This window comes from Zophobas morio, unplaced genomic scaffold, assembly GCF_036711695.1.
Source record: "Zophobas morio isolate AGI-343-1 ecotype UQ-CSIRO unplaced genomic scaffold, CSIRO_AGI_Zmor_V1 ptg000336l, whole genome shotgun sequence".
Classification (NCBI taxonomy): Eukaryota; Metazoa; Arthropoda; class Insecta; order Coleoptera; family Tenebrionidae; genus Zophobas; species Zophobas morio.
Window position 1 is genome coordinate 122,055 of NW_026972440.1, and position 11,610 is coordinate 133,664.

Here is an 11,610-nt window from a genome sequence, read left to right on the forward strand (position 1 = left end):
GCGAGGAGGAAGATACCGAGTGGAATGAAATACTTCGAAATAATGGTATTTTACCCCCTAAATCTCCACCGGAAATTACAGATTCTTTTGCAGAGCAGGCAGTTTAGAAGCTTTATTCATTTTTTTAGATATATACATTGCTGAATCCCATATAGAACGGAAATGTTGTGAAACCTAACTGTTATGAAAAATTGACTCTCAGTGATCTTGAGGATTTAGAGGACGAGGTCGATGAAAGGATTCTTTGGCAATACAAGTTTTTAAACACTAATATATTTTTGTTTTATTGATATTATAAGATTTAAGCTTTAAAGACAAGATGTTTATTTTTTTTTTAAACCAACTATTGGTTTATTGTATCAAAGTTACTAGTTTTTGCTTCTACCTGACACATTAAGGTTAAAAAGAATTAAAGAAATTAAGGAACAGCAGCACGCATTACACTATGGAAGAATAATGGAGATTAGCCGGGCCGATTTTATAAAAGAGGTTACCGAAGCTCCTAAGGGATGCCCAGTTATATGCATTCTATATTGCAAGTAACAGTACTCGATGTTATTTTTTTTTAACCTTTAACATATATCTTACTCAGAAGTTTTTTTAGTAAAAGTATTCCACCGCCAATATGTTTATTTTAAAGATGTTGGCTTTGACTTATATTTGACTTCCTCAAATTGTTAAATTTATATAAATTAAAAGTTAAACTTTTTTTCTATAAAGATTTAAGTTTTGATAGTTATTAAATAATAACAGACTTTTTTCAATAAAAAATTCACATTGACCTTCAAAAGTATACTACTAACTTGAGATGTTAAACTAAAGTTTTTTCTCTGACAAATATAGTAAAATTGGTTGTCCGTCTTTTCTTTGTCAAATTATGAAGAGCCATGTTTTATAACTTCACTCAGACAATTACTCTTTAATTTTTTTTATACAAGTGCACTTCCAACTTGCAAGTTGCTTTTGAAACATATGGAAGTTTTAGCCGAAAAACATTCAACTTTAAAGTTTGTGAAGATTACGGGGAAGAGCTGTATCGAGAACTACCCCGACGAAAACTTGCCAACCATATTTATATATAAGAACGGCAATTTACTTTCCCAACACGTGGGCCCAATGCAGTGCGGAGGTCCAAATATGACTCTTGATGGTAAAAAAATACGGCAAGAATCAACACCTTAAAGTGACTTTAGGTTTATTTCTAAAGGCGTGGAGCGGATTTTCTCAGGATCAGAGTGTTCACCACAGAGTTAGAATAAAGGACTCATGTAAATAAACACCCAATCTCGTTCCTTGCCTACTTTTGAATTTAATAATAAAATATCTTTATCTTTACACATAGGTCATATATAGTACTTATTAAGGAAAAGTTTAATAAAAAAAGAACTTTAAATAGGTTGCTTTAATACTAACATTAAAGTTAATATAAAGAATACTACAGGTTTCCTGTCCTTAAATAAATAACTCTCGCTATAAGAAAACCACAATGAATAATAGAGTGGAACGCCCTAATTTATTTTCCCTTTATTTCGCAAAGTACCGAGGGGAACACGCCAACTTTGCCGTTCAGCCTCCCCTCCCACCAGCCATCGTCCACATCGCTCAGTTCTAATGAGGTCGAGACAAAAAAGTCAACATATAAACCCAAATCGAAGCAGCCCAAAAATATACTTGTGTTTAGAATCTCGATAACATCGCCTTTGTGGAAGGAGAGCTCATCGGGCGTTTCTGCTAGATATTCATACTGAGCGGTGGCTAACCCCACAAAAAACAATTTCTATTGGTTAGTAATAAACACCAGTAAGTTATAGATAAACCGTATTTTATAGGCTCCTCAGGAGTGTCAGAGGACTGCAAAGAGCTATGTACCGACAATGCAGGGCTTGAAAATCTTTTGCCCTCACTCCAAAGGAAAAATATTAGCTGAAAGGGGGGTGATTGAGTAAGGAAACCTTCCGATCTCGATATAGGACAACGGAACAAGCCCTCGAAAACAAAAAGTTGATTGAAAAACCATCCGTGCAAACCCATAAGCGGTACCATACCTTCTCTGCCTTCCTGGTTCCTACAGAGGCACCACCCGTCTTCGGCGAGGTCAACTACTGTAAGGACTTCGTCTTCAACAATAGAAAGTTCATCTTGTTCCACGCCTTTGTAGTCATATAAAACTGTGCAACTTTTCCCTTTCACCGAGCCCTAGAGTATAAGCAAAATGTATAAACATACGAATAACACGAAGTCGTTCGACTAGCTCGGTCCGACGCCCAATACCGAACCGAGACCAGGTCGCAAGCTTTAACAACTTGACGTACGCGAGGAATAGAGATTCTCGAGGTGGACAAGAAGTTATCCAAATTACTCTGAACTTCTGACTCGTGCGGTATGGATACTAACACCGCTCGTTAAAAAGATGCGCATCAAACTCGGGAGCAGGATACCCCCGTGTCCGGAAAGATACTCCATTCTAGCTTTAGCACGAACCATGTCATAAGTTGCGAGGATGGCGGTCTCTCTTGTTTCAATAATCTGCCTAATCATATCCTAATGCGCTAAGTAAGAAAACAACGCCCTTTTGGGCAAAAGAAACAAGACCTCGTTCGCTTCAGTGTTCATATTTTCTCTACTGAAGTCTGACAATCCCCTAAGGGCCTCAAGCTCTGCAGGGAGAAAACTAAATATTATAAGTTGCCCTCTTCACAAGTAGAAGCAGTAAACCTTTAATATGCTTTTCATATAATCCTTGAGCCTTATTGTAGTGAATAACACATTGCCGCGCAAATTTGTTTAAATGTTCTTTCGTGGTCTCGTCGTTGACAATGGAAGTGATCTGTGTTTTAAAAATTTTAAAAGCAGAAACTTTGAGTAAGAAGAGACTTAACCTCGTCAAAGTTTACAGGTATAAATTTATAGTAATTTTCCCGTTTAAAGATATTCTTTGATAAGAAAAGGTCTTCCTCAGTGCGCTGAGCACGTAAAAGCAGCAAAATTTATTACAAAGTAGTGCTAAGTTGCGTTGTTGCAGTACTCTGTCGATGCTGTCAAAAATCGCTTTCAATACGAAACAACTCGAACCCGTGGCTTCAGCGTCTTTGTGGAGTAACTCGCTAAACAAAAGGAAGAAGTTTTGGCAGGAGCTGTAGTAGTCGTCGTCAAGATCCTTATTTCAAGTACCACAACTATATGCTAAACAAGCAACTGAGAGTCTGTAACAAACGAACGCTGAGAATCTGAGGGCAGGTCTCCTGGTAATACGTGTTCAGTTGAGCGTTCAGTTCTTCAACAAACAGTATATATGAGTTTCGCCCGCAATGAGCTTTTTCCAAACAGTTCATCATTTTGGCATAAGCCTTTAAACCATAAAATATAAATACTAAAACAAAAATTAAACATATGCAGTATACTTTTTTAACGCGCTTTTCTACTTCTGCTTTTGTTCCATGAAACACTTTTAAAGTGCTAAATCCTTTTTTATCTTCTGCCAAATATTTAGAAAAAACGTTACAACCAATTCTATTACTTACTTAATAAATAATAACAACTATAGATTTGAAAAAAAGTAAATAAACCTAAATAAAGCTATATCATAAAAAATTACTAGTAAGTTTTTTTTCAAGGTCATTATAAGAACTCTCCGCAATTTGATATACCTTTTCCATATCTTCATAATATTTCTTAAGCTTAGTTTTATATAAAATAATAAACGGAAAACCCACGATGTCGAAAATAAAACCTTTTCGAGTTGTTGCTGTTGAATGTAAAAGTGTTCTTGTAGTTTCAAATGGGCCGCTGTAATCTAAAACTAATAGTTCAAGAAGTATTCTTAAACAAATATTTAACGTTACCCTTTTAATCAAATTTTTTTTTAAAATAATTTTGTTTTTAAAGGCCTCTACGAGCTGATTTGAAAAACTTAAACTCATATCGTTGTGCCTTACATACTTACGGTAATCAAGGGTTAGCAATTCATCACAGAGTAGCTAAATACCTGTCCGCTAAATTTACTGTTTCATCAAGAATTCTTTTAAAGGAAGAAGCGACGGTACTTTAAAGAACACTTAAAATAAATAACCACTTTAATCACAATAAGTATACATTTTGTTTCTAGATTCAGCTATTAAGTCCTCTAATAAAGGCTTAGAGAGGTGAGTGCTCGCTAAAGACCTTAAATCTGTAAATAAAATGGAAAAGAGATTATAAACATAAATTCTTTGGTAATTACAGTTAATTGAAATAAAACTTACTTTTTGAGTATTCTGCTTCAATTTGAGCTCTTTTTTTAAAGTATTCCCTAGCTTCTTCTAAAAGTTCAATATCTCTCTAAGTTCAAAAGATTTAGGAAAAGACAAATAAAAGGCAATGAGTTATTACTTGGGATTTTATAGTTAGCAGCTTCAAATGTTCAGCCTGAGTTTTGCGTTCTTGAACCGTCTCAGGAACATAATGATTTCGACGGATTATCTTAGTAGACATTGATTCCATTTATTTTAAATAGAACATTTATAAATAACAATTGTCAATGATAACAAACTACGAGCATAACTCGCTCCTTGAAGAGACCCAGAAAACCTGAATTTCACAGTCCTTGAGGGTTGCAAGGACATATCCTCGAATATAGGTTTTCGGTTCAGTAGTTAGTAACGACCAAAATTTATTTCCTTAAAAAGAAGTGGTTTAAAGTCAACAAATCAATGTTCTGGATATTCTGGGCTTGCCTAAGTAAAAATCCTCCTTTACACTTTAAGTTCATGACTAAAATGATGGTATTCTTTACAATAATTTCTTATGTAATAATTATTAAATTTTAAGCTTAAGTACTAGAAACTTTTTTAAGAATTTATTTTTAATTAAAAAATGCTCAGCTCTAAATAACAAAGTTTAAAAAATTTCATTCCTTAATTTTAAGCACGTGTATTTAATGAGAGCTCTGTGGTGTTCATGATTATTGTAACTAACTTTAAAACCACTTTGGTAAATTTTACCAATCTCATGCTCTGCCTGAGTAGAACGACATCTTTTACCTTTTAAAGCACACGTTTTTACTACACCTAATTCTGATTAGTGGTTCTAACCTACAAAAAAAAATAGAGTGTGGTCATCTTATACATCTAGATATTGATTAGCGGTGTTACCCCAGTGGAAACCGCTACTTCAAACAATAATAGTTAAGATTGAGAGGTTTGGTTTATAAGCTAGTCAAAGCGGGGCAGTTTTTCTGGGCTAGCAAATTAACTTATATAAATAGAATGTTAATTTTATTTTTACATACGAATTATTAAATTTTTATTAATAAATTGGTTAGTATTAGTCTTAGCGCCTAAAACTCGGGCTAAAACTAAGTATTAAAAACTACATAACCCTAGTTGCTCTGGTAGTAAGAATCAGGTAATTAAGAATTTTCAGGTTTTTCAGGTTTTCGTGTTAGTCTCTTCTTTACTCTAGATGCCCTCCACCAAATTGTTAACGCTCAGTTGAACACCAGCCAGAATAGCATTATAGCCAATTTTAACTATCACCCATCTAAAGGTTTATTCTGTTCGTTCGTTTTATAACCAATTTTTGTTAATGAAGCGCCTAGTTGATTGCGTTGCTGACTGACTACTGCAATAAAGAAACTTCGTTGTCGTAACCAACAAAAAATTGTATAATTCTATTAGTTGTATATTAGTAATTTAAAGTGTAATGTTCTTAATTTTATTGTATCTTACGAAGTAGTTGAAATATAAAGTGCACCTTTAATTAATTTACCTAATAAAGCTAAATAAACGGTGTAAGCATTAACCATTAAGCAGGTACGTCGGGCTATTAGAACACTTCTAGCAACTAAAAAAAATCGCTGTAAGCGAGAAGCAATTCAGTATTCCTGCTTCTGTTCCTCTACCCACTTTCACAGCTTTAAAGTTGGCGCTGTACTTGATTCATTAAACTATGCTAAGGAAAGTGAGAACTTACAATTTATAGTGTTCTAAGGATGCCTCAGAAATTAATAATAATCTTTAATACCAGAGAAAGTTGTTTTTTGATAGATTTTAACAAGAAACAACTAACTACAAAGCGCAGTTCACTACACAAAATATTTTTAAATCAAATAATATTCCATCAAATAGTTGATAAAACCACTACCTTAAAGCAAAAAAAATAGAAAAAAACATAAATTTATATAATAAAAGGCGATTATGAAGTGTAATAGACTATAATAATCCCAAGCGAAATACATTTAAAAACCCAGAAATTGCAGAAGTTAACTAAAACAGTACAGAAACAACGAAAATTTTTGCAGGAAAAGTTTTATTATCGCACCAATCAATAATCAATACTTTGACCAATAAAAAATAGAATCAGAAAAAAGGCAATGCCCAATTTTTTATTTTCATACAAATTAAACAAGGCCATAATTGTAAAAATTAGTCTGGTAAGAATAAATTAATTTTACGATAAAACTGAGTAAGGTTATTTTTAGAACCTTTATTTTTCTTATTACATTTTTTATATCCGAAGACCGTGATTGGTAATAATCCGCAGTTAACCTGTAAAAAACAATTTAGGACTACAGCAGGCTGGCCATATCTGTGTACACAGCAATAGAAAATCAAGAGATTGGAAAACTAATGATTTATAGGCTTGGTGAAAACAAGTAGTACTTATTAAAGCTTATGGTATGCTTCTATGCTTACGAGGAAGAGTGTCGACATCGACATCAGGTTGACTGAAAATCTTTTATTTGGTCATTCTTAAATAACCTTAAATTAGGTTTATATTTAAAAAAGAGTTGTTAAGATAATACACAAAAAATGATCTAGTAGTCGTAATACTAAGAATTTAATTTTATTAACAACCTAACTTGAAAGGGAAATGTCATTTAGCTTTGAGCTAAAAGCGCTATGGAATGTCATTGCTTACAAATGCGGAAGACTTTACAGGTTAGCTAAACTGAACCTCTCTATACAATTAATCTAAAATCAGCATACGCATACCTACCTCAAGAGCTTTTTTTTATTTTAAAACAGATACTGTCGTAGAAGAAACCTTCTTAGCAGACTATAATGAAAAAAAGAGGCCTTTATAGGTTATTGCTACTTTATAAGGTTTAAAAGGATCAGTTAAACATAAAGACTTATTTGGCTAACTAAAAAGGCATGGTTAACACAAATTAATTCGATGAATACACTCTATATTAGCAATTGTAAAGTAACCCTAGGTACCTACGTTAATCACTGTATAAAGTTGGCTGTCCTAAAAAATAAATTTTTTATTAAGAAAGGCGTATAAAAGAATGCAACATTATTAACACGTCAAACCTAAAATATTCTGTTGACACAAAACCAATATAGACTTTGCCCACAAGTACTAAACTGCACCCTTACTCAACGGAAACTAATATATAATATTATTGCTGACCGCTCTTACACAGTATTTATGACCATCGTTCCTTCACTATGGAAATGAACACAAGGAGCTAGTGCTCAACAACCTCTGACAACAGTTTGCTAGTCAGTTATACTACTGAACCATCTTAGCCGATTCTTACGACGTTGACGGCTCTCCAGTACAATAATCCCCAACAGTTGGGACAAAAGTTAATAGATCTTGTGAATTCAAGTAAAATTTTTCCAAATTTTGAAATTAAATCAATTTTACACGGGTATTGGAGCAGTATAGGGTATAGTGAAAGGTGCCCCATCAGATAAGAGGGTACGACGTAGTAATGTTGATCAACATTCAATTAAAAATAATCGAAGAAAATAACATTAAAAATATCTATCGAGGCTTAACCTTGTGAACATATTCACAAAAGCTAACTACTATTTAAAACTTATTAACAATTTTATTAAAGTACGGCACTATGTAGGCAAGAAAAATCCTAACAAACTCATATTATTTATTAAAAATATTACAGAACATATAGAGGTTTCTAAAAATAGAACTATAATATATAAGCAGTATAATCCTTAAAGTGACCCCCAACCTAAGCATTTTATTTTTCTTAACCAGAAGAAAAAAAAGAAAATTTCTATTGGCTCCCAACGTCAAATAGATGGCACGTGAACATTTTGTGGTGCACGCCTTACCGGTTCTTCTGGATATTTCGTACGTGAGGACGCCATCATGCCCAGTTGTTCAACTTGCGTAGGTGCAGCTGTCGAAAGGGCAGCGGACGGGATTTCCTATTGCTCCAGCTGCTCACGCGTAACTTAGTTATCTTGCTTTTGGTGCTTTATTTTATTATTATTTTTTAGGTAATTGAGAACGATGAGTTTGTTGCACAGATAGAATTTCAAGAATCCTCGGGTGGCGCTTTCAGCGTTTGTGGAACTTTTGTCACTAATGATGGTTTTAATACTAGCGGTGCTTACACTTTACTTTTTTTAAATATACTTAAACTAACGACGCGTAATTGAAAGGATCTAATAGGCTATCCTCCCGGCAGATAACTATTTTTAACGGTTCGTTCATCCCATTTACCTCTGTCTATACTCCTTTTTTGATATTTTTCTAGCCAAAAAAAGAATTCAAGATCTGGCCATTAAGTTACAGCTAAATAATTCCTTTATTGATCGCGCTCTTCAACTTTACAAACTTGCTTTAAACTACAATGGTAATTTTTCAAATAAGGTTTAGACTAGGTATGTTTATAAGAGTTAACTTGGAAATAGTTACCAAAGGGAAGAAACTGGATCATGTTTTAGCAGCTTGCTTGTATATAGTTTGTCGAAGAGATAATACGCCACGTATGCGAATTTTTCTGTAAATATTTTTTATGAGTTTTGATTATCGATACCAGATATTTTGTTGGATTTTTCTGAAGTAACTGATTGTAATGTTTTTGTTCTGGGAAGCACTTTTGTTTCCTTGTGTCGAAGTCTTAATATCCAATTTGAGACCATCATAGGTATTTTTGAGTTGTAACGCGGTCGGAATTGTGAAATAACTTTTTTTTCGTACAGATCCATGCATATTCATATGGAGGTACGCTAAGAAACTTGAGTTTGGTAGTCATATAAAAGTAGTGGTCGATTCAGCACTGGATCTTGTTAAAAGGTTAACTGAAACTCTCATTACTTCTTCTTTTCTTATGACGCTAAGCCAACATTATTTAATCCTTTTTTCCACTACAGAATGAAGCGAGACTGGATTCACGTTGGAAGAAGGCCAGATAGCATCTGCGGGGCTGCCTTGCTTATAGCCGCTCGTATGCACAACTTTAGCCGAAGCGTCAGCGAGATTGTTGAAGTAGTTCGCTGCTGCGACATGACTCTTCGCAAAAGGTTTCTTCTTCGCTCTTGTGTGGGGTACAGTCAATTATGGTGTGTCACTGCTCAGGCTAAGCGAGTTTGAAGTAACGCCCTCCGCTTCTTTGGCTGTTTCAGAATTCGAAAGCATTTTTTTGGAGGAAGAGTGCGATCCCCCCGCTTTTTCTCGGCTTCGGGAAAAGTCCCACCTTCAGGTGTGTTTTTCTGTTACTGAGAAATGAAGCTCTACACGTAGCTCTCATTTTTATGACTCAAGAAGTTGCCCGTTTTAACCGACTTCAGTACTAACGATGAGCACGTACTGAGCCATCTGGCAGGAAAAATAAACTGGCACTTAACGTGTCCTTATTACATTTATGAATCTCTGTATTTCCTACTGAGCTTTATATTAATAGTGTCTCTGCTTCTTTAAAAGAGCGAGTATCTGATAATCCAGATATATTAGACGATGCCGAAGATGGTTGCGTTTAATATATATAGCTGGTAGAATAAGATTGGTGATATTTATTTTAATTTACTAGAGGAAGTGAATAGTTGTATACTAACTGAGAGCGAGACTGAAGCTAAAACCATGATCTGGAACACGCTTAACAGAGACTTCCTTCGGGAACAAGAAGGTTGTTAATACTGCATTTACGACTTTTATAACCTTTATTTTGTCACACAGAAAAAGAAAAGCGACAAGGTAGGATGCACGATTCTGAAATGTCGTCTAGGAAAAGTAAAAAAAGGAATCAGAAGAAATTAAAAACTCTAAACGGTCTAATTTCTCTTCTTTTATTGCTTTTTATAACTGTTTGTTGGCTGTAGGGTGCACCCACACGGGAGCTCACGATAAATTTTTGTCTAAGAAACTTAATTACTCGGTAACAGTTTTTAAAAAAGTATTGTTACCTTTTGTTTTTCTACAATATTTGCTTGGTCCAGGCACTAAAAACTCTCGGCATTGTCACTGAAGACGACGACACGTCTCCTGCCGTACCTGACGACTTTGGGGAACGGCTTAGCGAATCGCCTGGCCTCTTGCAAAGGAATACGATTTCTACCTGCGTTTCTGAAGGGGAGGCTTCAGCTGCTTCTAGCACGGAGCCCATCAAACTTCTGGCTCTTCATGATGTTTTAGCTGAAGAATGCTACACCGCCTCTCCTTCGCAAGACTGCTCTACTGAAGAGAGAGCTATTCCCGAAAGGATGGATTTCGCTAGTCAGGATGAGTATGTAGACTTATTTGAAGAGGATGAGGAAGAGTACGGGGGAGAGGACTGCTCTACTATAGATGGACATTGGTACCAGAACCAGGGAAGCTTTTGCGACGGCACTTACAGTTACAATTGTTAGATGCTCAGTTTAGTTTATTTGGTCTTCGTTGCGCATTCCTTTGTGTATTTGGAATTTACGTTGTCTTGCATCCCCAGCTAGCAGTATATCTCACTGTAAATGATTGATTACTTAGGTATCGTAGTTTCACAACTTGTTTTTTTTAATGGGGGCCAACTTTATAATAAAACTAGTATATGACTTGTTAGAGCACAAGCCCTTATCTACTGTCTTTATATCATTGCTTGCTGTTATAAAGCTAACATAACTCACCATTTGATTTTTAACACAGCTTATAAAACATTAATACACTAATTATACCTCAAGTATTAGTTAAAAAAGTTGTACTACCGCTACAGCAAATGTTCACTAAAAAATATCTTGAGAACTCAAAACTATAAATATTGGTATTGTTATTTAACTCTGCAAACAATCTTACCTTTTCTCGTAGCTTCTTTTCTTTTTGGCGGTTAAATATTGACAGCATGAAATATGATATGTTCCTCTCGTCAAAATCCCAGCATTTGTTTATATTTAAGTTTGTTATAAGTAGAGGTTATTTTAGCTAAAACACCGCTCTCCGTTGAGTTACTATTAGATGTACTGAATTACGCATAAGATACCTTAAAACTTCTAATCTTTCGTAAAAAAGGTTACTAGTAATAATGATGTAGTAACAATTATAGTGGTATTTTAAGGATAATATTAATAAGGTTCACTAACGTTAAAAGCGATATTAGTAATTGTAACAATTTGAAGTGAAGTAGTCAATATCAATGAAAAACTGGGAGTAGTGAAGCGGTTGTGAAAAATGTAGAAGGCAATATCAGCGGTGTAAGATGTGAGATGCTTTTTCATACTTGTTTCGAGAGTGGTTTAATTTTAAATCTAGTTGACTACCAGCTGCCTAGAGGCGTCGTTATCTTATAAGAGGAGAGGCGCTTTAGTTAGTTTTTAATCAGCGTAGTGAGTTCTATAAAATTAAAGATAGGACTCCTAAAGAAATTACAGTTAAATTTTGACCGTGTGGAGAAAGTAAAAAACA

The 11,610-nt window shown here is 34.5% G+C and overlaps 2 protein-coding genes and 1 long non-coding RNA gene across 4 annotated transcripts; 2 read left to right on the plus strand and 1 right to left on the minus strand.

Moving 5' to 3' along the window:
- Nucleotides 1-1,276, plus strand: LOC135120096 (uncharacterized). Its single transcript, XR_010278499.1, has 5 exons — nucleotides 1-101; nucleotides 156-256; nucleotides 399-539; nucleotides 939-1,150; nucleotides 1,208-1,276. It is a non-coding gene; the product is annotated as an uncharacterized LOC135120096 (long non-coding RNA).
- A 189-nt stretch (nucleotides 1,277-1,465) lies between these two features.
- LOC135120087 (F-BAR and double SH3 domains protein 2-like) lies at nucleotides 1,466-4,540 on the minus strand. 2 transcript variants are annotated; one of them, XM_064044430.1, is made up of 20 exons: nucleotides 4,369-4,540; nucleotides 4,242-4,317; nucleotides 4,093-4,168; nucleotides 3,986-4,042; nucleotides 3,843-3,930; nucleotides 3,731-3,793; nucleotides 3,596-3,677; nucleotides 3,402-3,475; nucleotides 3,219-3,347; nucleotides 3,026-3,157; nucleotides 2,880-2,963; nucleotides 2,716-2,827; nucleotides 2,593-2,657; nucleotides 2,439-2,541; nucleotides 2,313-2,389; nucleotides 2,046-2,196; nucleotides 1,953-1,986; nucleotides 1,818-1,891; nucleotides 1,672-1,755; nucleotides 1,466-1,608 (listed from the first exon to the last, which is right to left on the minus strand). In XM_064044430.1, exons 1-20 carry the CDS (start codon nucleotides 4,477-4,479, stop codon nucleotides 1,514-1,516), a joined length of 1,767 nt encoding a protein of 588 aa, XP_063900500.1. In that variant the 5' UTR covers nucleotides 4,480-4,540; the 3' UTR covers nucleotides 1,466-1,513. The 2 variants fall into 2 exon arrangements, with proteins under 2 accessions (XP_063900500.1, XP_063900498.1); XM_064044428.1 differs by having other exon boundaries at nucleotides 1,818-1,903.
- Nucleotides 4,541-8,119: 3,579 nt separating this feature from the next.
- Nucleotides 8,120-10,749, plus strand: LOC135120085 (uncharacterized). The gene is made up of 15 exons (XM_064044427.1): nucleotides 8,120-8,184; nucleotides 8,235-8,343; nucleotides 8,400-8,441; nucleotides 8,495-8,593; nucleotides 8,652-8,726; nucleotides 8,780-8,887; nucleotides 8,943-9,036; nucleotides 9,114-9,263; nucleotides 9,319-9,442; nucleotides 9,505-9,587; nucleotides 9,644-9,708; nucleotides 9,770-9,865; nucleotides 9,916-10,008; nucleotides 10,059-10,114; nucleotides 10,176-10,749. The coding sequence occupies exons 8-15, from the start codon at nucleotides 9,115-9,117 to the stop codon at nucleotides 10,584-10,586; spliced, it is 1,077 nt and encodes a 358-aa protein (XP_063900497.1). The 5' UTR covers nucleotides 8,120-8,184; nucleotides 8,235-8,343; nucleotides 8,400-8,441; nucleotides 8,495-8,593; nucleotides 8,652-8,726; nucleotides 8,780-8,887; nucleotides 8,943-9,036; nucleotide 9,114; the 3' UTR covers nucleotides 10,587-10,749.
- Nucleotides 10,750-11,610: the final 861 nt, after the last annotated feature.

What these genes read in the sequence shown, in the direction of transcription:
- LOC135120087 (XM_064044428.1), bottom strand. Translation starts at nt 4,479, where the DNA reads ATGGAATCAATGTCTACTAAGATAATCCGTCGAAATCATTATGTTCCT. An exon ending in TACCTGTAAACTTTGACGAG is followed by an intron (nt 2,828 to 2,879) that starts GTTAAGTCTCTT and finishes TTTAAAACACAG; the next exon opens with ATCACTTCCATTGTCAACGA. An exon ending in TGAACACTGAAGCGAACGAG is followed by an intron (nt 2,542 to 2,592) that starts GTCTTGTTTCTT and finishes TTAGCGCATTAG; the next exon opens with GATATGATTAGGCAGATTAT.
- LOC135120085 (XM_064044427.1), top strand. Translation starts at nt 9,115, where the DNA reads ATGAAGCGAGACTGGATTCACGTTGGAAGAAGGCCAGATAGCATCTGC. An exon ending in GACATGACTCTTCGCAAAAG is followed by an intron (nt 9,264 to 9,318) that starts GTTTCTTCTTCG and finishes GTCACTGCTCAG; the next exon opens with GCTAAGCGAGTTTGAAGTAA. An exon ending in ATTAGACGATGCCGAAGATG is followed by an intron (nt 9,709 to 9,769) that starts GTTGCGTTTAAT and finishes TTAATTTACTAG; the next exon opens with AGGAAGTGAATAGTTGTATA.